Genomic DNA, 27807 nt, shown 5'->3' on the forward strand with positions numbered 1-27807 from the left:
TAAAAATGCAAATGGCCTCATGTTACAAACATATTTTATGAGGAATACCTGGAATATGAATATATTACAACTTTCCATTTTAAAGATTTTGAAGAAAAACAACCCATCTAAGGGTTAACAGGGATCAGCAGTTGTCCCCCAAGTCTCACCACCCTGTAAGTAGAAGGCCAGTATCACTCCAGCCTCAGCAACCCAACTCTGCCTTTAGACTGCAGCATATGGTAGGCCCAGGCCTGCACAGAGAGACAAAATGTCACCACATCTTCATTATACAATTCACAGAGCAGCAAACTATCCATCATAAACACATTTAAATCAAGTCATCTTAATGACATACCTGCACAGAGAGACAAAATATCACAGCAGTGTTTGTAGTGTGGACTATAAGTAGACTAGAGTATCAGTGAAATCAAATACACCTGCCTTCAATTAATCCAACCCCATCACAGCAAATGTGACACACAAAACCACCAGTGCAACTTCCCTCAACAAACATGGAGGTGACATTAGTCCACCATGTTACATGTACTTTAGTAAATACTAAAAATATATATTTAGCTCAGATACTTAGTTGGTATCGACTATTTTCCTTGTGGAATTGTTTAGTATTTACTGTATATTTACTCATTATTTTGCAAGTATTGCCGGGACCAAAATAAAGCTTTTAACAACTAAACAGAAGAGGGCAGCAGCTCCCCACAGCGGCTACTGCTGCTGCCGCTGTCTCCGAGAGAAGAAGAAGATTTCGCTTCTTCGCAGGGAGCAGCGCGTCTTCTTGTCCTCCAAAATGTCCAAGTTACAGCAGCTCAGACTCTTCGTGAATGAGCGTCTGACAGCAGCAGCGGAGGAAATCTTCGGCGCCGTGGAGAGAACCATATTAGAGTTTCACACTGACAAAGCTTTTGTGTCCCAGTCGGAAGATGTGAAGCCCAGCGAGCTGCTAATGCTAGCCGAGGCTCTGAAAGCGGAGGAGGAGGAGGTGTTCCCGGCAGGTTGGTCTATTATCACCATGCAGATAAGAAGGCTGCTGTCAGCTATCCAGCTCCTGTCAGCGACCAGACCCGTTTTAGTGTGCGTGTAGCCTGGGACTACAGTCAGCATAGACTGCAGTCACAGAGCTAACCCCCGGATTTTCTTAAGGCGGACGAACCATCTAAGAAACAGCGTTTTTCCCCATGCAGTGGTTAAATGGACCGTTTTAGGTTCAGTCTGCTTTCAGACGAGTAGAGAGTGACCCAAATACATATTTAGGCGTTCATGGTGTTCTCTATTAATTAAACCTAATTTGCATATCAAATTTGATAAAGGCTGTAATGTAAAAATATTTTAATTTAGGCAATTATCTATATATGTAGTTAAGCATATATGACTCTGTATTAGGGGCTTTACAGAAAATGAATAATATGAAGAAGTTAAAATAAATAACTTAGTTCCTATAAGGTTTGGTTAGATTTTTTTTGAGGGGACATTGCATCATAGATTGGCCTTCTTGTTTTCAGTGGTGATGGACAGTTTGACAGATGAGGTCAGCGAGGGGTCTCTCTGGATGTTGATGTTCACAGGTGGAGGTGTGCTTTGGAGAGGAAAGGAGTAAGAGTCAACAGAAGCAACACTGTGTGTAAAAGAGAATGAGATGGGTGGAAAAGTGAAGGTGGATAAGTTTAAATATGTGGGTCAACTATACAAAACAACAGAGTTCACAAGGGAGGTGAAGAAGAGAGTGCAGGCAGGGTGGAGCCGGTGGAGATGAGTTAAAGCGTCTGATTTGTGATAGAAGGACAGCAGCAATAGAGAAAGAGAAGGCTTGTAAAGATGGCAGCGGGACCTGTTATATGATATGTTTGGAAAAACTTTTATATACCAGGGAAATAATAATAATACTTAGCAGGTCTTAAAATTGGATAAATGTGACTTCAGATGAACAAAAAGACATGACATATTACAGATGTGTGTGGAGATTCTTGGTAGTCTGAAGTGCTAGAAAGGCTTTAAGTCTGCAGCCATTTACAGTTAAAACACGTACTGTTAGAGTGGATTCTTAAGTTTCACCTGATTATTATGCTACCTACCAGCTTCATGGGTTGCTGGTAGGTAGCATAACAACAGCAGTCACTCCAGACATGCTCACAAGTGTATGGGACACGTTGAACTATGATATGGACATATGCTGTGCATCCTAAGGGGAACACATTGAGCACTTGTCAACATTGCAAGTTTTGTAAGTAAAATGATATGTTTAGCCATGAATTAAAACATTTACCACAAGCTTCCATGTCTATCACTTTAAACAGTAAGCTTTTTGAAATCGTACAGATGATTGTCAGTAGTGCTGGGCGATATGGAAAAAATATTTATCACGATATGAATTATTTTATATCACGATAACGATATATATCACGATATACGACCTGACCTGTGGTCATCTAGAAAGTACGCAGTCTGTAAACAGCGAGTGCCGAGGGTGCAGTCTTTGTTTTGAGTTACCGTAAAGTATGTCGCAAATCCGGGTGCACGTACAGCAGCACCAGCTCGCAAACCACGAGACGGAGTTTCTTTGCGAAAAATATCTTTTTTTATATACTTTATTTTTTCTTGCATAAAGTTAAGAGCATGTATAGTGAGAAGACAACACTAATATATTTGCCACAGGCTATTTAACCCTTTAAGACCTACCATAGAACCAAGTCCGCCAGAGCTTATCTTTATGTTTTTACATGCTGTAGTGCCACTTGTGGGAGTATTTCAAGTTTCCATATATCAATACAACCGTTATAGCCCACATTTTAATAATATGTATGCATTAAGTCCATAGTAACTACTAGGGCTGCACGATTTTGCATAAAATGAGAATCACGATTTTTTTGCTTAGAATTGAGATCACGATTCTCTCACGATTTTCTTTTCCAATATAAATATTTATTGCACTTATTAACTGCACATCAACTTCGTAACAGTTGAAACTGAACATAAAAACAATAAATAAACATAAAAACAATAAATGCCTCACATTTTGTGGTTGCCGCAAAATGTTGTACTGCTTGAAATTCCTCCTCCACCGTTGCTCGACACTGCGTGTATAGAGCAGGTAGTGCAACAATAGAAAAATAGTTGCGGGACGGCACTGTGTAGCGTTTGTCTAGGGTGTTGATCATTTTCCTAAATCCCTCGTTTTGCACAGTGTTGATATATCTTTGGTCAGGTGATAAGTAATAGCCTCCGTAATTTCTTTGTGCCTGCGGGAGTTCGAGGGGTATGGGGAAGCGCTGTATAAGGTTCCCGTTATTGATGTTTGGGTGGTTGACCGGGACGGATTTTCTCCTGTCACTTTCTCGTCATCCCTGACGTGTTCTCCGTTGTTTTTTCCCTGCCAATTTGAGCATCACGGCACAGCTTCTGTATCACGTGGTATAAGGCTCCGCCCTTGTCATTTGTTGAGCAGGAAGAGTGAGCGCTTGTTTTCATGCAGATTACGTCCCGGATCAAAATGCGGTACAATCGTTGTCGTCTTTTTTTTTTTTTTCCCTTTTTTTTTTGAAATCGTTGTCATTTGGAAATGAGATCGCACATAAGTATGAATCGAGATCGCGATTTTCTAACGATTAATCGTGCAGCCCTAGTAACTACATAAATTGCAAAAGCTTGTAGTGCAATAAACTACAAAAAAAATTGAAAATCGTTTTTGTTTTGTTTTTTACATATATTTCTAGTTAAAAAAAAATTTAAGAGGTGTATCCCTCAAAACTGTAAATACAAAAGTTTCCAACCACGAGAAATTTATTTTGAGTGTCTTCATAGTTTTATTTTTGAGATACACTAATTTTTATATACTACAGGAAAAATGAAAATAAATATTATAATGCATCAAAATAAACTATTTCCAACAGTGTAATTTGAGTTCTAAGCATCCCAGAAACGATACAGAAAAGCATAAAGTCAAACATGTCTTTTAAAAACACCAACATAGGCTTATAAGGCCCTTTCGCGAAAATGACGTCACTTCCGGTTTCGGGCAGGTAATGGCGGACATGCGATATGCCAACATAGGAAGTCTTATGAACGTCGGCAAAGCGTGTTTCTGGAATATTATCTTTTTGTTGCTGCAAGTTTGGAATATTATGTTTTTGTTGCTGCAAGTGCTTCTTATGCAATTTTTGCAAAGTTATATGTGGAAGGAAACCGTGACCTAGGGCAAGCTAATGGCATTAGATGTAAGTACAACTCCTCCGGTTTCACATGCAAAAAAAAAAAAATATTGCAGTACCTTACGTGGTTCCAGTTCTACAGAGGTTTAGGTTAGGTAAAACGGAGTGTGCCTGCTCCGACCGGTTGTAAAGGGTTAATTATATATTTTATGTAATAATTTATAAAATTTGGGTTAGTACGATATAAACGATAGAAGACAAATGGCACGATAGACACTTTTCTATCGCCCACACGATATATATCGTCATATCGCCCAGCACTAATTGTCAGTGTCATATCTTTCCCTGTCATGTCTGCAGGCTCCCAACAGGTGAGTGTATCCGAAGCAGAGGTCTCCACACAGACAACATGTGCTCAGGCCAGTCAGCTGTTGGTGAAGCAGGACACACTGAGAGCAGGCTTTCTGGTAAATCAGGAACACTGGCCGAGAGGAGACAAAGGCCAGCTGCAGGATCTGTTACACTGTGAAGCTGTGGCTTGTTTCAAATCTGAACAGAGCGCAGGGTCCCCCTCCTCATGCTTTCAAAGCCAAAGTGTGGCAAGCACACAGGGAGTAGTGCTTTTCCCCCATGCCTCAACAGAGTCTAAAAACATTAAGCAGGAAGCAGATGGATGTGGAGGATCGGATTTCTGCCAGCCCATCTCGTCAGATAGTGGGGCTGAAAATGATGCCTGTGATAATGAAAGGATGGAGAGCAGAGCATCCAATTCAAAGACAGTGCAGCCAAAAACAAAGGCAAAGCAAAAGCAGAAGCAGAAGAGTTCCAGCTTAAGCACTAAGAAAAGGACAAGTCCTTTCTGTTGTAAGCTCTGTGGAGAATCTTTCTGCCACAGGAATTCATTGATGATTCACCTGAAAACACACGGAGACTGTGCACTGCAGCACATAGAAACACACAAGGAGGACAATCTGTGTCACGTCTGTGGCAAAACATTCACCACAAAGACCCATTTAAAAAGGCACATGCTGATCCACACGGGTCAGAAGCCTCACTGCTGCAAGGAGTGCGGCAGGAGATTCGCACGAGGCGAGTGTTTGAGAGTGCACATGAGGATCCACACAGTGGAGAGGCCGTACACATGTGGAGTGTGTGAGAAAGGATTCAGACAGAGAAGTAATCTAATTACTCACATGAGAAAGCATACGGGAGAGAAACCTTACCGCTGTGGAATCTGCTCAAGACCATTTGCATACAAGAAGGACATGCTGAGACACACGCAGATCCACACAAAGACGTGAAAAACTCAGTCCACCGTGATAAGCTTTGGTCTAGTACTTCTGAGTTCAACTTGTTTGCCATTATAAAATTTTTTTCCTTTTGGTTAAGTGTGAAAAAAGAGATGGTGAAAGTGTGTTTATTAATAGAGCAAAGTGCATTTTCAAAATGCTTGTTGTAGATTGCAAGGGCTAGGCAGTTAATCCCATTTTAACCTCCTTTACTACTACAACTTCCAACAGTTGCTGCTGCCTGTATGTATTCATACCTGTCTGCATGGTCAGACGTCTCAGTTGAGACTGTGGGCCACCAGAAGCTGCCTAGTCTTCTACCAGATGAAAGTGTCTTTGTCATTTATTTGATTTCCAATTGAATTATATTTTTTGACATTAAGCAGGCCTACAAAGTGTCTCACAAGAGCAACATAAAATTACATGTTATGGGTGTGTTCATTTGTGTGAACAGCCTTTTCTGTTTTTAAGGGTATCAACAGGGCACTGTTCCAGAAAACAGTTTTAGCTAACAGCTCTGAGTTATGTAACCTTGAGTTTCTGTTCCAGAGTCGACTTCAGTTCTGATTCAGTCACTAGGGTAATGGCTAATCCCTCATGCTTCCGTTTATTTCCTCACTATAAATCCAAGGGTTTTTATAAATTTTTATACATATGGATATATCTGTCCATAGATGTAGATATATATTCTTTCATGGGACAACACTGAAGATATGACACTTTGATACAATGTAGTCAGTGTACAGCTTGTACAACAGTGTAAATTTGCTGTCACCTCAAAATAAGTCAACATTACCCCTAAGTGAAAATGCCCAAAGTGTCAATATTTTGTGTTGCAACCACTGGTCTCATCAGACCAGAGGTAATCCATGTCCTTAGTCTGCTTGTCTTCAGCAAACTGTTTGCGGGCTTTCTTGTACATTATCTTTAGACGAGGCTTCCTTCTGGGACGACAGCCATGTGATGCAGTGTGTGGCGTATGGTCTGAGCACTGACAGGCTGATCTTTGACACCTTCTGCAGCAATGCTGGTACTCACTTTTGTTGCCAGTGGTTTAGACGTTAATGGCTGTATGTTGAGTTATTTTGAGGTAAAAGCAAATTTACACTGTTGTACAAGCTGTACACTGACTACTTTACTTTGTATCAAAGTGTCATATCTTCAGTGTTGTCCCATGAAATATTTACAAAAATGTGAGGGGTGTACTCACTTTTGTGAGATATATATATTTTATTTATTTATTTTCTTCTCCCCTCCTGCTTCTTAGCCATCGTGATCCACACTGACACAGTGATATTCCTCAGTCCACTGGGTTCGAAGTGAGGCTGTGCTTTCTTGGAGAATCTTGGTGTCAGAGCTCCACTGATGATGGTTTTCTTTCTGTACTCATAAATGTGCTCAACCCCATCCTGAACATACAGTTGTATTGAACTAACTGGTCAGCTCTTCTGGAATGAGAAGCCCAGAGTTATTGACATCAGATTTAACCAACTCACTCTATTTCTAAACTCAGATTTTGTTAAACATGCTTCCCGGAATAGGGCTTTGGTTGGGTCTTCCAGAGCCCTATTCCGGGAGCGCGTTAAGGAGAAGCCCCCAAAGTCACCAAAGCGATCGTTTACCGTCTGTGTGAACCCTGCTTCTCGCCTGTAGGTTCTTATGGACTGTAGGAAAGTCTTCAATGTTGCTGTTGGAAGAATTCAAATGGTATAAGTGTGTCCAGTGATTGACTGAATGGGACATGGGCAATCGCTAAAATGTTTGCATTGTAAACAGCATTTGTTTGAAAAAATTATATCAGCATTAATAACATGAAGATCTAAGAATCTTCTTAAACTTGAGCCTGTATAAGAACTTGAGCAAAGCTGTCATCTGTCTGTTGTGAATGAGTTACTTCTGTCAGTTTGAAGATCCCTCTCAAAGTACTCTAATCAGTTAAACTTGCAGTTACATTTGACTTATACTGCTATAAAATAAGGACACAAATGCACCTTATTTTGCTGTTGCATAGATTTCCATATTCTACAGGTTTTCCCATATATAACGTTTAATGTAATAAAAACATTATCATACTTAATTGCATGCTCCCCTTGCACCACAGTTAGTGGTCAGAGTTAGGTCCATAGTTTTTGGGGGGCATACACAGTTTTTGTAGTTTTGCTGATATACACAGCTGTTTAAGTCAGAATGTGTGATCGAAGTGCAGACGTTTAGCTTTAAACAAGGGGTTTAACAAAAGTATTGCATTAACTGTTTAGGAATTACAGCCTTTTATTTTCTTTCTTTCTTTTCTTATTCATAGTCCCCAATTTTTTGAGGCCCAGAAGTAATGAGAGAATTGACAAGTAGTCAGACATTACTAATAAGAAATTCTAGCGTGGCTTTAGTGATACACTTTGGGTCATTATCAATTTGCACTGTGACACAATCAGTTTTGCAGCATTTGGCTGAATCTGAGCACAGAGTGTAGCCCTGTACACTTTAAAGTGCATCCTATCAGCAGTTCCATCATCACACAATAGAGAGCTGGTTCTTTTAGCACTTTGTGGTAAACGCTCTGTGTTTTCATTGATCACCTTGACAGTGACACACCTACTTCATCAAGAGTGTTCTTTAGTTTGTTAGATGTGAAGTTTCTTAAACCACATCTTTGAACTAAAATTACAATGAAAATCTATAAAATCCAAATTCAACACCTTGAATCAACTTATATGTTTTCCTCATTTGTGATAGAGTATCAGGGGAAGTGACCTAACCTGACCTAAGTCAGTCAATTGTCTCATTAGTTTTGCCTCTAAAAATGGGGGACTATGTAAAAACACAGGTAATCCATCATTGTTAAATGTCTGTTATTGAATCAAATTTTTGAATTTAAATCCTATATTGATTGATTTAAAATCCACCATGGTGGTATAAGGAGGAAAAACTACAAAAATTATCTTTTTCTAACAAACGATAGCCCTAATGCCAACCGCCTCTTTCCATAACGCCATCAAAACACCATATTTAAATGTAATTAAATGGTTTAAGCTGATGCAGGGATGCTGTTTGAGTGAATGAGATCCTTTAAACATCTAATGATGTATTTTGTTGAAAGAAAGTGTATTATGTGCTTTTCAGGCATTAAAATGCATGTAAGATGTTGCTGAATAAAATGACATGTTTTCTGTAGACAATCATGTACAGTGCATTAATCAAAATAAATGTAATGTGCCTAAGGTTCCTCAAAATCCAGACGTTACATTTGTTATATTAAAAAAAAAAAAAAGACTGAACAGAAGAATTAAATCAATCTGCAGATGTTGGTTGTGCAGCAGTTTTAATTCATAACCAATAATTGTTATTGGAAATGTTACATTACAAGACTTTTCTGACCTATTGTAAGACATATTAGAAATTAAAGATGTATTAAAATAAAAACCCTTTTAGTTAAATCACAGTCCACTCACTGAGCTACCAAGAAGCATTCACCATTTGTGTAGATCAGAACAATCCTCATTACAGCGTGGCTCAAGGCTCTGTTATTGATTATTCAACATGTTAGACATACTTATCAGTTAGCATATTAAGGCACGTACACTTTTAATGTCAACATCCTGGTATCGCAGTGTGTTTCTCTAGCAATGTCCACACATGTCTACCTGAGTCTGCCCTCTTACGGTCTTCTTTCTCCTGTGATATCACCTAATACTCAATGGTCACTGCCTTTGTCTTCAGGTATTCGTTGAGAGCTTCTTGTCCTGGTGGAGAGACAAAGATACTGATAGTAAGCATGAGCACCAGTCACCTATTGGTCACCACAGGGTCGAATGCACTGGCTCAAAGCAGGTACCAGTGAAGACTATGGATGTGATAGGCTGATGAATGATTAGTTAGTACTACTAATGCTTTAGTAGTACTATCCACTGTCTTACTGAGTACTGATTTGTGTCTGTGTGTTACATACACAGAGTTTGTGGATGCGGCTAGCTAACTAAGCATGGTGGTATCAGCTGATAACATTGCACTCCACCCTACTGTGCTAATATGGTGTCTTTAGTATGTGAAGCTCAAACCCAATGGATGACATCACAATGTCCAGCTTTTATATATGGTCTATGATGGCAATACAGCATAATGTTGTAACTTTTATGGAACAAATGGGAGAAGATGAAAAAATGGCAGTTTGAATGGAATCAGAAATAACAGCCTCTTTCTATTACCGTATTTTTCGGATTATAAGGCGCACTGTCGATGAACGGGTCTGTTTTCATACATAAGGCGCATTAAGCAAAACAAAACAGTCAGATAAAACTGAGGTTATTGTACTTGGCCCTAAAAATCTTAGAAATATGGTATCTAAAAAGATTCTTACTCTGGATGGCATTACCTTGGCCTCCAGTAACACTGTGAGGAACCTTGGAGTCATTTTTGACCAGGACATGTCCTTCAATGCACATATTAAACAAATATGTAGGACTGCTTTCTTCCATTTGTGCAATATCTCTAAAATTAGAAATATTGACGCTGAAAAACTAGTTCATGCATTTATTACTTCTAGGCTGGACTACTGTAATTCATTCTTATCAGGAAGTCCTAAAAACTCCCTGAAAAGCCTTCAGTTAATCCAAAATGCTGCAGCAAGAGTCCTGACAGGGACTAGAAAGAGAGAGCATATTTCTCCTGTATTGGCTTCCCTTCATTGGCTTCCTGTTAAATCCAGAACTGAATTCAAAATCCTGCTCCTCACATACAAGGTCTTAAATAATCAGGCCCCATCTTATCTTAATGACCTTGTAGTACCATATCACCCTATTAAAGCACTTCGCTGTCACACTGCAGGCTTACTTGTTGTTCCTAGAGTATTTAAAAGTAGAATGGGAGGCAGAGCCTTCAGTTTTCAGGCCCCTCTGCTATGGAACCAGCTTCCAGTTTGGATTCAGGAGACAGACACTATCTCTACTTTTAAGATTAGGCTTCAAACTTTCCTTGCTAAAGCATATAGTTAGGGCTGGATCAGGTGACCCTGAATCCTCCCTTAGTTATGCTGCAATAGACGTAGGCTGCCGGGGGATTCCCATGATGCACTGAGTTTTTCCTTTTCAGTCACCTTTCTCACTCACTATGTGTTAATAGACCTCTCTGCATTGAATCGTACTTGTTATTAATCTCTGTCTCTCTTCCACAGCATGTCTTCTATCCTGTCTTCCTTCTCTCACCCCAACTGCAGCAGATGGCCCCGCCCCTCCCTGAGCCTGGTTCTGCCGGAGGTTTCTTCCTGCTAAAAGGGAGTTTTTCTTTCCCACTGTCGCCGAAGTGCATGCTCCAGGAGGTCATATGATTGTTGGGTTTTTCTCTGAATGTACGGGGTGGGCCATTTATATGGATACACCGTAATAACATGGGAATGGTTGGTGATATTAAAGTCCTGTTTGTGGCACATTAGTATATGTGAGGGGGCAAACTCCTCAAGATGGGTGGTGACCATGGTGGCCATTTAGAAGTCGGCCATCTTGGATACAACTTTTGTTTTTTCAATAGGAAGAGGGCCATGTGACACATCAAACTTATTGGTAATGTCACAAGAAAAACAATGGTGTGCTTGGTTTCAACGTAACTTTATTCTTTCATGAGTTATTTACAAGTTTCTCTTTGTTCACAGCCATTGACATGTCGAAGAGGTTAACACGTGAGGAGCGGATCGAAATTGTGTTGATATCTGGTGAACGCAGTAACCGGGTCATTGCAGCAGATTTCAATGCAAGACACCCTACGAGACCACCCATCTCCCATGCTACAGTTAGCAAATTTCTTGCTAAGTTTCGTGAAACTTAGCAAGAAATCAGTGTCGGATTTGCCAAAATGTGGACGCAAGAAAACTGTCACTAATGAAGCAACATCAGTGGCTGTCCTAGCTTCATTCAGCAAGAGCCCACAGCGTAGCACTCGCCGCATGTCACTGGAGAGTGGCATTAGTCGAACATCCCTTCGGCGGATATTAGCTACTCACAAATGGCACCCTTACAAACTCCAGCTACTGCAGCATCTCAACGAGGATGACCCAGATCGGCGCACAGAATTTGCAGAATGGGCAAAACAAAAATTGGAACAGGACCCTCAGTTCACGCAGAAGATTTTGTTCAGTGATGAGGCAAACTTTTATGTGAATGGTGAAGTTAACAAATAAAACCACCGCTATTGGTCTGACACTAACCCACATTGGATGGATCCCTCCAAGACTGTTGGAACAACAAAAGTGATGGTTTGGTGTGGTATATGGGGTACAACGATAGTGGGTCCATTCTTCATCAATGGAAACCTCAAGGCCACTGGATATTTGAAATTGCTACATGATGATGTGTTTCCCTCTTTATGCACTGAAGCTGGCACGTTCCCTGAGTTTTTCCAACAAGATGGTGCACCACCACATTATGGGTGCCAGGTCCGAGCATTCCTAGATGAACAGTTTCCTGGAAAGTGGATTGGTCGTCGTGGGCCAGTTGAATGGCCCCCAAGGTCTCCCGATCTGACCCCCTTAGACTTTTATCTTTGGGGTCATCTGAAGGCAATTGTCTATGGTGTGAAGATACGAGATGTGCAGCACCTGAAACTACGGATACTGGATGCCTGTGCTGGCATTTCTCCTGCGGTGTTGCTATCAGTGTGTGAAGAGTGGGAGAAGAGGGTTGCATTGACAATCCAACACAATGGGCAGCACATTGAACACATTTTATAATTGGTCAGAAACTTGTAAATAACTCATGAAAGAATAAAGTTACGTTGAAACCAAGCACACCATTGTTTTTCTTGTGACATTACCAATAAGTTTGATGTGTCACATGGCCCTCTTCCTATTGAAAAAACAAAAGTTGTATCCAAGATGGCTGACTTCTAAATGGCCACCATGGTCACCACCCATCTTGAGGAGTTTGCCCCCTCACATATACTAATGTGCCACAAACAGGACTTTAATATCACCAACCATTCCCATTTTATTACGGTGTATCCATATAAATGGCCCACCCTGTATTATTGTAGGGTCTACCTTACAATATAAAGCGCCTTGAGGCGACTGTTGTTGTGATTTGGCGCCATATAAATAAAATTGAATTGAATTTTCATACATAAGGCGCATTAAGCGAAACAAAACAGTCAGATAACTCAGCTCATTCCTCTTGCTTCCTCTACTTCTGTACCATTGATTCATTAATGTTGATTTCTCTCGCAGCTGCTCTATTCCCATGTTGTTGCAGTATATTAATGACTAACCTCGTATTGTGGATGGATTATCTCAGTTGTTCTCCTGACTGAAGTTTGGTCCGTTTACAGCATCCTGCCATGCGACTGCATTTGTCCCTAACCATCAGGAACCCTTACGTTAACTTTTATCGAGTGGAAAAAAGTTAGTGTTCATCCTCCAGCTTCACTGTGTTTATGTTATGCTAACATAGTTGTGCCACTAGTGATCACGTAGCACATCATTATATAGCAGCTAGACCAACTTCAGTAACCCTTCAAAAGTCACTGCTGTTTAGTTTTCTGTCTTCATTTATTTCTGAAGTGATAGCAGAGCTGTACATTTTATTTTTTTTTAAAAATCTCTCAGTCAGAACATGGTGTATTGTCATTAGATGGAAACTAGCGAGCTAACTTCCTGCTAACTTCTAACTCTGTTAAATTTCATAAATTCTGTTTTCATGGATGCCTGGATGTTAAACTTAATTGTTACACCTGGTAAAGCAGCAACACTGATAATTTTATCAAAGGTGAAAAATTTTAGTTTTTAACTCTCAGTGATGCCGCAGTGTTCGTTTGACTTTGGGACCTGAAGCGGACGGAGTTTGGACCTGGATTACTCCGCCAGGCTCCTGACTACGGTAGCCGTAATGCTCCGACAATGCATCAAGTGGTGCGGCTTCATAGCTTATCAACGTCGTACTAAAACATTTTTTGACAGATTTTTGAGCACCGTGTAGCACATAAAATTGGACCGAGGTCAGTAAGCACAACCAGAATTCATAAATAAGGCGCACTGGATTATAAGGCACACTGTCGATTTTTGAGAAAATTAAAGGATTTTAAGTGTGCCTTATAGTCTGAAAAATACGGTACTAGACTGCTTCAGATAAAGGTGTGATAAATTCTGGCAAATAAAATCTACACTCACTGTTTAAGTAGTATTTGTTTATTTAATGGTTTAAATATGGGGTGGCTGTAGCTCAGGAGTTAGGTCATGGTTCGATCTCTGGCTTATTCAGTCTGCACGCCAAATGTCCTTGGGCAAGATACTAACCCCAAGTTGCTCTCTGATCTGTCCACTGGCGTATGAATGTGTGTGAATGTTAGATAGAAAGCACTTACATGGTAAAAAGTGCTATATAAGAACCAGCCCATTTACCCTCCAAACATGACTTTGTCCCCACTGCTGGTGTTGTATGTGAAAATGTTTTGACATAGGTTGAATAGTATATATTTTTTCTTTTTTTCTTTTTTAAATTTGTGTTTCTTGACATGAAAGAATACATCTACACAATAAAAGTAGTAGTTTGCCTTACCCAGGTCTTTACCAAATCCGGACTGCTTGAAGCCTCCGAAGGGCGCAGCGACGTCGGTCTTGTTGTAGGTGTTGACGAAAACTGTGCCGGCATTGAGCCTTTCACTGACATACAGTGCTTTGCTGATGTCCCGTGTGAAAACACCTGATGCCAGGCCATACTCTGTAGCATTGGCCCTCCTCAGGACGTCATCCACTTCACTGAATTCAGGAAGATGGAGGAGGCACACCGGACCAGCACAACAGTGAAGAGACAAAAGGTCAGTCTTATGTTGGGTATATGAAGCAAGCTGGCATTTGAGCAATCATTAAATTTTAACTAACCCGCTCTTAAACTTGGAGATGATCATAACAGGGCCGAAAGACTCCTCTTTAGCAATGTACATGTGATCCTGCACATCAGTAAACACTGTGGGTTCAAAGAAGAAACCTGGAGGGAAAACAAACATCCAACGGCATCTGTTATGTCAGAGTTAGTCCATTCTAACCAGTTCTGTTTAGAAACTTCTGCTGCCTTACCTGGTCGTTGTACCTGTCTGCCACCACAGACCAGGGTGGCTCCCTCCTTGACGCCAGTCTGACAATATTCCACTAGTTTGTCCAGGTGGGCCTTGTGGTTCTGAGGTCCATGGTCTGTTGAGCGGTCCAGTGGATCACCAATCTTCATCTTTTTGACTTCCTCAACCTAAAATAAGAGAGATCCAAGTGGTCTTTAAAGAAGTGCACATGTGGGGTTTGTGAGAAAGGATTCAGGCAGAGAAGTAATCTAATTACTCACATGAGAAAGCATACGGGAGAGAAACCTTACCGCTGCGGCTCAATTTGCATACTAGCAGGACATGCTGAGACACACGCACATCCACACAAAGGCGTGTAACTGCTCAACCTGCTCAGTATGCTCATTAGAGCATGTGTTTCAGTTTCATTACTACCACCGACAATGCGTTACTGGCCTTGCTCTTTCAACACATGTGAAAAAGGTTTGAGATTATTTGACTGAAAACAGTAACTAACTAATAAAGTTAAGTGAAAGACATGTAGTTTGGTGAGAAACACCTCAGCACAATAGCAAAATGTCTTTTGGCCCGCTGACTAAAATGGCATTAGTCAGCGAGCCATCAGCCTATCACGTCTGAAGGTGAGAGACTGATTTTTAAGGTGGAATGAAAACATAACATGACATTTTCACTGTAAAAAAGGAAAACAAAGTCAAAGTAAAGTTTACTGCGTGTTACACCTACCACTTTTTGTACAAACAGGTCATGAATGGAGTCTTCCACAAACAGTCTGCCGGCAGCGATGCAGTTCTCTCCCTTGTTAAAGAACACTGAGCTCATGCCCTGTAACATACAGACAACAACATAGTGGATGCACAACTTTTTACTCTGTTTTGTAAAAAAAAAAAAAAAAAACCCCCACAAAAACCTGCCATAAGATAAACACACCATGCGCACGGCCTTGTCCATCTCGCAGTCACTGAAGATGATAAGTGGTGATTTTCCTCCAAGCTCCAGAGAGACTTTCTTTACATTGCTGACTGCACAGCTTCAAATATACAAGAAAACAGACACGCAACCGTGAGCGATACTATAAGACTTTGTTAAACGCTTTGTGTAAGGTTTACGTTACCTCTCACCTCTTCATGATGTGTTTACCAATCTCTGTGGAACCTGTGAAGCCAAGTTTCCGGACGTCGGGATGGTCGGAGAGACGCTGACCCACCAGGGCACCTAGAATAAAGAACAAGATGCATAGGAACTCACGGAGCTTCATTAGGTGACCTCAGCTTCATGTCATGAATGTTTATGATCCAACCTGATCCAGGCAGAATGTTAATCACGCCTTTAGGCAGTCCCGCTCTTGCTGCCAGTTCAGCAAATTTCAGTGCTGTCAGTGGGGTGACCTGAAAACAAACAACAACGTGAATGACCCTGTGGTTTTTTAGCTTTTGTGAGTAGCATGTGTGAGATGGGAGTCTGACCTGTGCAGGTTTGAGGACCACTGTGTTTCCAGCTGCCAGGCAGGCTGCTGTCTTCCAGGCCAGCATCATTAGAGGGTAGTTCCAAGGAATCACAATAGCACAAACTCTGAGGACAGATAGAGAGCATTTGAAATACTAATCACACCCATTTTATAACATTTTGATTGAAATCCACCTGATTGAAGATTTTGTGTCAAGCGCTTATATAGTTTGTTCTTTAAAAATATCCCTTAAACTACTAATGTGGTTCATAAAAAGCAGTTGTTTGTTCGGCTTTTGAACCAAAGGCATGTTAGCTTCAATGTAAATGTACAGTGCTGTGAAAAAGTATTTGACTGAAACGCTTCGTTAGTTTTACACCAGATGCAACAGGATGCAAACCTTTCAAAAGGTCCACAGAATATTTTCCTAAATGTAATTATTTTGCAGGTTCCACTGCAATGCTGTGTAAGGTATGACACTTTTCAAAAATCTATTCTCACCCCATTGGTTCCTTCTTGGTAAACGTCAGGTTACGATTGGGCCTGGCCTGGTTGATGGGGATGGTGCTGCCCTGTAAAAGAACAACATCATGTTGTTTGCATGTATTTACACATCTGTAACAGATGTATCAAACTGTCAACCGACAACGTGACAGGTCCAGGCTTTTAAGCCGGCTGTCTTACTTGGATCTTGTCACACCAGCCAGCAAAGTAGCGGAAAGTCTGGATGGACATGCCCACGTGGGTCTTGAGGGCCAGAGTGTACACAGCTCCAGAGTCAATGGCTTCGATAGTGGCCAGCTCCTCCTGGTGCTCCTCCATCAGGTCAGCCAGCCTGGAGGTGGGTTAACAGCGAAGACACATTATGAAACACAACTGAGATAACAACTTTGCTTCACTAATACTATCAAAGACAAACAAACCTACTGAAGGCATTTACTCCCTTATGAACATATTAATAGATATTAAACCGGTTCATTCTATGGAGATGTTCACTTTACTGTAAAGAGAAATGGGCCATTTAACCACAAAGCTAAGAAAAAAAAATATGGATGAAGTTTTTTGACACTCCAGGGTCATATATCAGGCTTTGTGTTTGTGCACTGACCTGTAGATGAGTCTTCCTCTGTCCCTTGGATTCATCTTGCCCCACTCTCCCTCTTCAAAGGCCTCTTTAGCTGCAGCCACTGCCCTGTCCACATCACTGATCTGGGCCAGAGACACATCGCAGATGGCCTGCAGGACACACACAGGACAGACCAGGAAATTAAAGATGGCAAACCTCAGTCATGAAGACCACGTGGCCTCCAATCCTGATGAAATCACCTTCAGCGGTAGAAACAGAACTTCCCTTTTTTGTTGTTTTTTTCCCCTAAACCTTGTTAAAATAAGCTTTAAACAGACTGTAGCACTATTTTTGGCCATCATCATTTGTTGGTCACTAAAGACAGGGGATTTTAATATTTGTAACCCGAAAATGAATCAACAGCTTCAGCTTTCATCATCAGTTGAGAAAATAAATGGTTGCTTTTCATTATAGATCCCTGCCAGTGTATGACAAAGGACACAAAGTTATTACATTACAGAGAAGACATTACTCTATATAATAAAATATTATATAGGATATAAATGTTGCATTTTTTGTGTTTCCTTTTCTCTCACCGTGCCGTCAGTGGGGTTGATGGTCTTGTAGGTCTTTCCTCCCTCTGCATCAACAAACTCTCCGTTGATGAATAACTGATGAGGCATCTTTATTGTCATGTTGTTTATGTTCTTCTCCACCTGAGCAGGTAAATAATACACATTAGCACACGGCTGTTTCCTCTCCATGTATCCATAACTAACAAAGTGAATTTCAAACACTTACATAGTCGACTACCAACTCCTCTTCATCGTCCTCCCCTCTGAGCTTCCTCACACACATTTGGATGAAATCCTGAAAGGTTGTGTTCATGTAGACATCCTCGTTCTGCAGCTGGCAACTGCTGGCTCGAAGTTTCACCTCCTCCACCAGCCTGAAGACAGAGAAGAGGCAAGATGGAAGATGGGGGATAGAAAAGATATGGGGGACAAGAAAAAGAAGAGAAGATTAGGTGAAATAGTGGTATAAGAAGGAATGCTTAGATTAAAGCATTGATATCAGGTTGTAAAATACTCTTTAAGAAGAAAATGACCTAAACTAAAAACTTACTTAAATAAACCTACACATATAAACCTGCACACATATATATAATATTATTGGATTGTAGCTATCTGAGGTGGATTTATGCGTTTAGCCAGGCTTTCTTTGCATTTGCTGGCTTGACAATACCTAAAGCCTCAGTTGTAGATAACGGGTACCACATACTAGACATCGAGCAAAATCCAATGAAATTTGGTGGAGAGGTAGAGCACTAGCGCAGAAAGAATGAGTTACATGTTGATGGAAATTGGTTAAAAAGTATTTTGGACATTAATGAATATGCACAGGCAACCCGCTCAGTATCTGGTTTCACTGAGCCCAAACAAAACTGATTAAAGCTGCTGCTGAAAACTTTCCTTCCACAACTTTAAAGAATCTGAAGCACGTGATTTTGTTTGTTGCATAATTCTGTCATTGTTTAATAACTTTAATGTATTAAGATTTGTTCTATACCATAGCGAAATAAACACACTAATTACAAATTGGTGAGGACAAAGTTTTGACTGGAACTGTATGTTACATAAGTGATGAACAATAAAAAGAAATTTGACATGGTTTTGTTCTTTTTCTGTATTACCTGACCACATCCATGGAAGCAGCACCAGATTTGAAAAAATCTGTGGAGTCTTCAATCTGGCTCACATTACTCAGGATACTCTGCCACACTGCCTGGAAGACATGATGTTAAAAGTCAGCACAAGGACAAAATCTAAACTGTCAGCTTAACGTTTTCTTGAATCAGTGGGAGAGGAGGGCCTACCCTCATCTGTTCAGCGAAGGTTTTCTCCTCTTCTGTGAGCTCCACAGCAGCACTGCTCCCAGAGCGAAAGTACTGCGCTGCAGCAATCATCTTTCCATCCTCAAACTGCAGATTCTTCACCAGCAGCTGCAGAGAAACACAAAATGCGACACCACCTGTTTTAATCAATGCTGTACTTTGCTAACACTTCAATGTCTCCATTGAGGTCAACAGAATACGTTGAATGGACCACAATTTTAATCAAAATTATGATTTAAATATTTTATTCAATTCATCCTGTATATCAGGATCCATTAGATTGGATGGGAAGTTTCCATGAAACACCACCATCACCATGCTGAAGTGCCTCAAACCTCTGCAAGCAGTTTAGTGAAGAAGAGGAATATTTGGCTAGCTAGCCAACTTTACGTATTGTTATAGCTCTTAAACTCATCATACGGGCACAGGTTAAGTTTATGTATAAAATAAATTAGCACTCACACACAGACACACATTCATACTGCACTTTTTTATATGCCCAAGCTCATTGTCTAACTTTCAACACACTCCAGTGAATGCATCAGGGACAACTCAGGGTTTAATATGTTGCTCAAGGACATGTTTTTGCGAATAAATGAATGAGGCACGTTATACGAAGAACTTTGAGTGCTCAGGTAGAACAGAAAAGTGCTACACTATTACAATTGGTAGACAACCCACTCTAGTATCTGAGTCAGAGTCATACAGAAAAATAATGAGCCTAAAAAATAGTCAGCATTATAACAGGGAATTTCAAGGTAAGTGACTGCAGTGTGTTTCATCATGTTTCATCAGTGATCTATGCAGTGGAACGCAGTTTTTAAGTTAGCAAAATTTTTATTGAAAGAAAAATAACAAAATTAAACAAGAACTCTGACTAAACAACTTCTTTTCTGCCTGATTTACTTTTTTGTCAATTCCATGTTTTGAAAGTCCTCACAAAGGCCAAGTAACGAAACCCCAAGTTGCTCTTCAAAGCATCCACTGGAGTGTGAATGTTAGCTGGAAACTACTTAAGCAGAAAAATCAGAGATCCCAACACTGATTGTACTTTAGTCAGCAAATAAAAATGGTCAACTTTTCTATCAGTGAATGACTGAATTAATGAAGACAAATGAACAGAGTTCAGCTCTAGACTAGCTGGACTCTAGTGCGTGCAGGCAGTTTTACCACTGACTAGTTTAATCCGAGCCTAAATGTGCCTAGAGAGCATTTTCATGCATGTTGACGGTACAGTGTCCTACAAAGTCCAGTGCTCTAGAGGGCGCTGTGACCCCTGTTACACACTGCATAGACGGTCACACATCCATAGGTAGCAAGCAGGGCGAGCTGAAAATAACGGAGAAGCCTTACAATGGCTACAACTACCCTTCAGACATTTAACGTGTTCCTGACGGAAAGACTAACCGCAGCTGCGGTGGACATCTACGGATTCGTTGAGAAGACCCTGATAGAGTACCAGGAGGAGGTGTACCGAGCCAAGCTGGAGAACCAGAGGCTGCAGCGGCTGCTGGACCTCGTCTACAAACCAGAGATAAGACTGCACAGGGCAGGTATGTACCCCACGTTACTTCAGCCAGTTAGCATCTTATTAATAACCCAATAAGTGACTCAGCGACGTCGAACAGAAAGTTACATTTATATTCACAGCATTTAGCTAGCAACATTAGCAAGCAGTGTTAGCCATATAGTAAAGGAGCGTTAAATTTCCGGTGAGCTTATTTCCAATGTCCTCAAATAAAACAGTACAGTAAGGATGCTGTTTATCGAAACACGAGTTCAAATGACAGTCAAACTGCGGCAGGTCACACTTATCATATCAAAGAGGACTGTCGTTCATTAATGATCTCAGCGTGTGCGCGTTACTTATAGGACGCAACTTAAATCCTCCTTTTATAGTACATGACCGCCTGAGACACTGCGCCCTTTGAGCCAATCAGCCCGCGAGTTTAACACTTGTTCTTAACATCGTTTGGTGTAGTGAACACATCTGTATAGAATTATAGATACGGACAAGCTGTTTTTAGCTACGTACAGTATGTCATATGTCATATATATATATATATACACATGTCATAAGCTGTTTTGTATTATTTATGAAAACGTCAGTCTTGTGCAGGAGTGTCAGTTGTGCTCTGTACAGGAGTTCTAGTGTAACTGGTTTTCATGTTAACTGGTGAGTTTCTTCATGTTGTCCAGATGTTGCAACGATTTATCGAGTATTTAGAATGATTCGATTGTTAAAAAAAATCTTGATACAAATTCTTTGATTCGATGCTTCATTTAAGGAACGGCTCTGTAGTGCGCCATTGTCACCATGGAAACACGAACGCCAGCGTTTCACCCACATTAGCGACTAAAACAGACCTACAATACAAAAGTATTTAGGAGCAGCTTGTGGATTATAAGTCTGACAACATTAAGCCCACGGAGGGCCCAGTTTGAAACAAAAACACTGAGAACACAACAGCGGCAGTGATGATGACCCTGGCACCGTTAAACGTGGAGCCCGAGCCTGTTTACACACCGTGAAGAGCAAAGAGGCGGAGCGGTTACCGAGACGGTGAGCTCGGGTTGAGTGATAGAAAACAGCAGCGCTGTTCCCGTGACCGCCATTAAAACCTTTACTGGGAAAAAGCGAGCGAGTCCTTCATCAGAGCTCCTGGTCAACAAACTCAGACGTGAAGAGAAACACATTTTGTAGCTGCTCCATCCTTCACCGTTTGTTTTACACAGAGAAAAATCTGCAGTAAGCCTTCAGAAGTTGTATTAAAATATGCAGATGAACTGTGAACTCAGTCTGATATATGTTTAATTATACAGCTTGTTGAAGGCTCACGGCAGCCGTCTTAGTTTACATGGAACCGAACAGGGGTGTGTCTAAAGGGGGCGTGGGGTGCATATTTAATCCAAAGCTTTTGCAACTTTTTTTAGATTTGAAAGTGAAACAATCTAAAATATTCTGTTGAACTGCATTAATAATAATAATGAAAACTCTAAAAACAAAGGCTTTTTTTGTTTTTTAAACAACCCAATACAAATATACATGGGCCAGTAAAACTCTGAGCCACTGACCTGAACATTGTTAAAGTGGGCATCGAATTATCATTATTATTAATTAATGTCTACACTATACCCATCTTGTTTTCAGCAGCATAAAAACTTTGCATCAAAGCACAGGGCAAACTATAGTTATATATTTTATATAAGAAAATATTATTTTATTCTAAATGTCATTGTAGGGTCTACCTTACAATCTACTGGAGTCGACCACCCCTGAAATAGTTGAACAGTTCAGATCTCGCTTAACCATCTTTTACATGTTGAGCCACACTGGAGCTGTAGCTCAGGAGGTAGAGCAGGTCATCTACTGACTGGAAGGTTGGTGGTTCGATACCTGGCTTCCCCTAGTCTGCATGCCACATGTCCTTGGGCAAGATATTAACCCTACTTTACTCTCCGATGCATCCATCAGAGTATTAATGTGTATAGACTCCGGGAGAGCAGAAAAGCACTGTATAAGAATCAGTCAATTTATCACATTGTAGATTTGGAAAATTAGCATTCTCCATGAAGTTAGTGGGGTTTATGGAACAAACTTATCAGAACTGGTGTTTTGGTGCAGACTGGCCTACACATTTTTACCTGATAGACACGATGCAACCCAGTGTTTCCAGAGTAACTTTGGCTCTGCCTTTGGTTCTGGTTTGGTCTGTGTCATTCACCATGTCAGAACACATGACGTTTTGTCAGCCTGTTTTGTTTACGGTTAGCTTGCAGCTTTGTAGAAGTTCCTTAACCACTGTTCATTGACCTGTATGTACTCAGTGTTTGAAGGAAGACCCCATGACTAGTCTGAATGACAAGGAATACTTTTTTTAGTTATCAGCATAAGGTCATGGTTGTGACTCATCATGCAGGGCAGTTTGCGGTCTAAGCTGGTGGCTATTTTACTTCACTTAAAAAAAACAAAACAAAACAAAAAAACGTACCAAAGACTTTTGTTGTCTAAACTGAAGTCATAACATACTCCACACATGTTGGTATGTGCACTCTTCTAATAGCAAATGCTGTCCTTTACTTGAAGCTTGGACGCAGCTCATGACCAGTGTGAGGCCAATTGTAACGCTTAGATCTCAGCACAATACTTTAAGTGTAATGCTTTTCTCTCTCCTTTGTTTGCAGATGCCAAACAACAGCCAACTGAGGACATTCCACCTAAACAGCAAGAGTGGAGCTCAAGTGTGTGGCAGGATGAGCCGGGACCCTCCGAGGTTAAAGAGGAGCAGAGGGAGGAACTGTGGCTCAATGGAGGCGAGGAGCAACCAACGATGGAAGACAGCGATGACGGAGATGCCTTGACAAAAGAACTCATCAAAACAGTGCAGCAGTTAGAGGACTGCAGAGCAGCAGAGGAGAGCAGAGAGTCGAGGCAAACATCTGCAGATGAACCAAACCTTCTGGAAGAGAAGACTAGCACCACCCTGTACCGCTGCCACATATGCAACTACATTTTCACCAAAAAGACTGTGCTAACGTGGCACCTCAAGACACATGAAAGCAAGCCACAGGAGAGCAAGAGCAACTTTGACTGCCACATCTGCGGCAAGCACATCCCCTGCCAGAGCAACCTGCAGAATCATATGAGAGTGCACACAGGAGAGAGACCCTACAGCTGCCATTACTGCGGCAAGTGTTTTAAGCTGAAAGGACACATGACAGAACACATAAGGACTCACACAGGGGAGAAACCTTTCAGCTGCCACATCTGTGACAAATCCTTCAACAGGGGTTCCACTCTGAGGAAGCACGTTCTAGCCAAACATAAAGAGGAGAGGCCGTACAAATGTGGGGACTGCGATGAGCTGTTTACAGAGCGGCTGCTGATGAAGAGGCATATGAGAAAGGTTCACGGCGTTAACCTGTCCACGAGTCAGAGTCCCACCTGAGAGGCGTTAGAGCTGATGGCGCATGTAGTTGAAAATCTGAGTACAGAACTGAGCTTGTCTTTTGAAATTTTCAACATGTACACAACAAAATCAGCAAAGTTTACATTCAGCCAGACTGCCATAAATGGGACTGAATCCAAACACTCATGCCAACTGCCAAATGTTGTCCAGAGATTGCCATAAGATAGTAAATATACTGAAATTGGCTTTAAATTTGAAATCGTGGGTTGTATACTTATATGCAGGTTGGATGGAAAATGAATTCTCATGTGTCTGCAGTAATTATTGGACTGGAGTCAAGAGACCATTAGTTTGAATACAAATTATGCACCAGTGTAGGGTGTGACAGTGGATCCAAAGACTTCATTCCGATACTTAATGGCAGCCGGGGCGATGTTGGTTAACCCGTAGAGGTCTCTGTGTCCATCCATGGATATGTTTCTCCAGACCCTTTCACATCTGTCACATGTGCTCAGGGTGAACCTGCTCTCATATGGGAAAAGCAAATGGTCCCAGTGGTGTACCTGCCTGTTCTGGTATTCTATAGAAAATTCCAGTCACACTCCACAGCGTCGGGCAGTGAGTACAGGGCTCACTAGAGGCCCTCATGAAGTCTGTTGATGATTATTTGGTCAGAGACATTCACATGCTGGAGTCCATTTTGTGGCTCTGACAGTGCTCACATACCGGTTCCATTGGGGGGGGGGGGGGGGGGGTGTCAGTGGTCTCCACCTGTAAAACCTGTTTTGGGGATTGTCTCATTGTTGCTCCTCTAGTGAACCTCTTGGTAATTTCAGCTGAAACTGATTAACAGCCCCTTCTGCTACTTAACTGACAACATCAATATCCCAGAGATTTCACTGGCTTAATGTCATACTCTGATTACAAAGTGTTTTTTTTAAGCAGTGCAGTGCACTTTGTTGTTGTAACAAGACAAACCAGCAGCGGAGGAGCTAAAAGATTACTGATTTATAACAAAACAAAATGGGAACAAATAATAACAAAAAACAACATAAACGAAAAAGACAAAAATTTTCCATCTAACCTGCATACAAGTACATTTCCCCAAGTGCCTATGAAGTTATGATAGAGGGAACAGTTTGTTACCAATCCTGGGTTTTTGCTGAGGTAAGCTAACTTCTTCCTGACTCGGACACTAAAAAGAAACTGATTAAAAATGTACTTTTTAAAATATTCCCATTTAATCCTACCAAGCATTCTTAACTACTTTCAGTGCTGAGCAGGACTTTAAACACTGGAAAATACAGGTTTGGACAGTTCAGTAACCAGCATCTGTAGAGACTACATACAAAACACACGGAGATGGCCAGCTGAATATTAGCTTTTCAAATGCACAATACTGTAGATACAGCTGGATGCTGGAGGATTGTTTTTCTACTGCATTTCCAGTACTGTGGACCACTTACTAAACTCTACATTCCTGTTCTGTTCAGAGCCTCTAATAAACACTAACATATTTGGCAAGCACGAGTCAAAAGGGTTAAACAGACAAAACAAAAATAGTTTTTAAATCTAAATTGCACCATAATATCAAATGATGCTGTACGTCATGTGTTACTGATGTTGCACTGTAAAATAGATTTATATACTGTATATATTTTGCCAAAGTTATTTCACGATGATCCTGTTATGTGAACATAAAAATATAAAGCTAAAAAAAAGTCATATATCCAGTGTCACAGTGATCTCTTTGTTCCTTTGCTCTGTCAGGTTTTTCTAGCGTAAATGTTTCAAAATCTTCTCTCTGCAGTTGTGACATGAGTGTAGAGTTTTTGTCTCAGCATCCGTGGAAAGAAAGGATGCAGAATAACGAGCTGTGGGCTGCATTCCAAGACCAAATCACCTCATAGCTGAAGGACTGAATGTGATACTTCTGGTATTACTACATAAGTCAAGCCTAGTAGGAAGGTATTTGCTTTGTTCTGACAACTGGCGTCCCTGCCAGTGAAAAGCACCCGAATATCTGGAAGTGATGTTTTCACCACCGCAGTCAGGGTGGTCTTCAATTAATTCAGTAACAAGATGTAGCTATATCAACACAGTGATGGGGCCATTGTATCTCTGAGTCAATCATTTCAGATATGTACAGCACTTATCTGTAATGTGAACAGTTTCCTGAGATTAATAATCTCACTTACAGTCTTGCCGTCATTGCCAAACAGCACCAGGCCAGATTTAGTGACGATACCCGGTTGGCTGGCTCCAGGGATTTCCAGGGGTTGACCATTAACTGCAGTCCCATTATCCACCAAAGAGGAGCCATAGAAAGTCACTTTCTACAGAGAGAGATGTAAAACGGCACTCAGTCCAAAAGCAGTTGCTCATCATGTTTTGATTCTGCATGTCTGCGTGAGCCGTCGCTCTGATCAGGTTCAAATTCAGAAGTATTGTGTCAAACATTTTTTATTTAGTCAGCTGTACAGGATACAGACAGAAAGCATTAAGAAGCCGTTACCTGTCCATCGACCTCGGCCCAGGCTCCCGGCACTTTGTCGTTTCCTCTGATCCAGTTGTGCAGAACCTCAGCAGACTGGTTCCAGTCAATCTGTTAGAAATTGAAACAGTCATCACTGCCAGTTCAAATGTAAATGCTTCACCACAGCGGCTCAGGAGGAGTGGGATGTCTGCTACTGAGCGTGTTGGTGGATCGATTCCTCATCCACTCCAGTCTGCCTGTCAAAGTACCCTAGGGTTGCACTGATGCATCCATGTGAGTGTGTGGACCAATGTAAGTACCAGTCCGTTTACCTTTTACATATTCTATCTGCTGGATCCTTACGCCACATGATGCAACCTCTTAAGGGATTTGCATGTCCTTCCTGTCTCAAAGTGGGACTGTGTGTTAGCTGAAAGTGTAAATCACTACAGTGTAGGTAACATCCAGAAACTGTACTTTGTTCCTTGTTTTGCAGCAGCAAGAAAAAGCTCACATTTTCAAAAGCAAAGGTTTGAATTGAAATGTTTCCCTCCACATGTACATTGAACTCCTGGTTCATTGTACATGTGACCTTGTGAGATGCATCCATTGCCACTGCCTTGGGAGTCGGTCTGAGTCTGGGTAATCTGATCTGATATTTCTAAAAGTATGTAGGAGAATTTTTTTTAAGTAACAATAACTGAGTTAAAGGTATTACCTGTAGATATCTGACTTAAAAATTAACAAAAAACTATCAAGAGAATGAGAAGTAATAATCACAGTGACTTTATATCCAAAGTGTTTGCATGTAATACCAATTTGTACCACAAGATGGTAATCTAACCTTTATTTAACCACGCAAAAGAACGCTTTCTTATTTACAACTGTGGTTTTGGATAAGCTTCTTTACATCATGGTCAAAAAGTTGAAAGAATAGCAGCACATAGATTTATATGTGTATATATTCACAAAAGATATAATCAGAAGACAGATAAAGACGGCAGCGCTGAGAAGAAGGACGTTAATTCAAGTCAGACTTTGACAGAAAAGGAGAGACTGCTCATTTAAATGATGGAATTAATTTCTGCAGTTTTCACAGCAAAGAATCACAAAAAGTCATTTCTGCATTTTGTAAAATGTGCTATAAACATATCAAGACCACATTATTATCAGCATAAGAAAAAAAACCTTCATTTTAAGCTTAACTAAATATCCCATAAAAAATATATATATATATATATTATTAATAATATTAATATAACTAATAACTAATAATATAACTATAACTAAATAATATATAACTAATAATATTTGTGAATATTCTACTCCTAGTAGATGTACCTATGGTATCAATTTGAAAATCTTATGTCGCCTTGTTCTCAAGTTATCATATTCACAAACTTGAGGATCCACGCCTGGGTGACGATAAGACCTCATCAGCCTTTAACAGCTGAGGGGTAAAAAAGAACCTGCTTGAAAATCAACTGAAAATTGTGCAACGTTAGATAAAAGATATGAATGTGTGTGATTAAGTG

At 40.7% G+C, this 27807-nt stretch overlaps 3 protein-coding genes across 3 annotated transcripts in view; 2 read left to right on the forward strand and 1 right to left on the reverse strand.

Moving 5' to 3' along the window:
• Positions 1-749: 749 nt before the first annotated feature.
• On the forward strand, positions 750-8680 carry LOC134628158 (zinc finger protein with KRAB and SCAN domains 8-like). Its single transcript, XM_063474866.1, has 2 exons — positions 750-992; positions 4503-8680. The coding sequence occupies exons 1-2, from the start codon at positions 788-790 to the stop codon at positions 5441-5443; spliced, it is 1146 nt and encodes a 381-aa protein (XP_063330936.1). The 5' UTR covers positions 750-787; the 3' UTR covers positions 5444-8680.
• A 101-nt stretch (positions 8681-8781) lies between these two features.
• The window catches only part of aldh1l1 (aldehyde dehydrogenase 1 family, member L1), a 31196-nt gene continuing 12170 nt past the window's right edge, over positions 8782-27807 (reverse strand). Inside the window, exons 6-23 of the mRNA XM_063474865.1 lie at positions 26312-26401; positions 25995-26132; positions 18869-18994; positions 18686-18777; positions 17794-17941; positions 17589-17708; positions 17035-17162; positions 16611-16761; positions 16428-16498; positions 15946-16051; positions 15780-15867; positions 15601-15694; positions 15410-15509; positions 15206-15304; positions 14484-14649; positions 14289-14394; positions 13966-14165; positions 8782-9171 (exon numbers count right to left, since the gene is read on the reverse strand). Of these exons, the coding sequence (XP_063330935.1) occupies positions 9116-9171; positions 13966-14165; positions 14289-14394; positions 14484-14649; positions 15206-15304; positions 15410-15509; positions 15601-15694; positions 15780-15867; positions 15946-16051; positions 16428-16498; positions 16611-16761; positions 17035-17162; positions 17589-17708; positions 17794-17941; positions 18686-18777; positions 18869-18994; positions 25995-26132; positions 26312-26401 (2079 nt within the window). The 3' untranslated portion in view covers positions 8782-9115. The remainder of the gene's footprint in view (positions 9172-13965; positions 14166-14288; positions 14395-14483; positions 14650-15205; positions 15305-15409; positions 15510-15600; positions 15695-15779; positions 15868-15945; positions 16052-16427; positions 16499-16610; positions 16762-17034; positions 17163-17588; positions 17709-17793; positions 17942-18685; positions 18778-18868; positions 18995-25994; positions 26133-26311; positions 26402-27807) is intronic.
• LOC134627274 (zinc finger protein 436-like) lies at positions 20182-24530 on the forward strand. Its single transcript, XM_063473238.1, has 2 exons — positions 20182-20439; positions 23072-24530. The coding sequence occupies exons 1-2, from the start codon at positions 20241-20243 to the stop codon at positions 23833-23835; spliced, it is 963 nt and encodes a 320-aa protein (XP_063329308.1). The 5' UTR covers positions 20182-20240; the 3' UTR covers positions 23836-24530.

Source organism: Pelmatolapia mariae, linkage group LG5, assembly GCF_036321145.2.
Source record: "Pelmatolapia mariae isolate MD_Pm_ZW linkage group LG5, Pm_UMD_F_2, whole genome shotgun sequence".
NCBI lineage: Eukaryota > Metazoa > Chordata > Actinopteri > Cichliformes > Cichlidae > Pelmatolapia > Pelmatolapia mariae.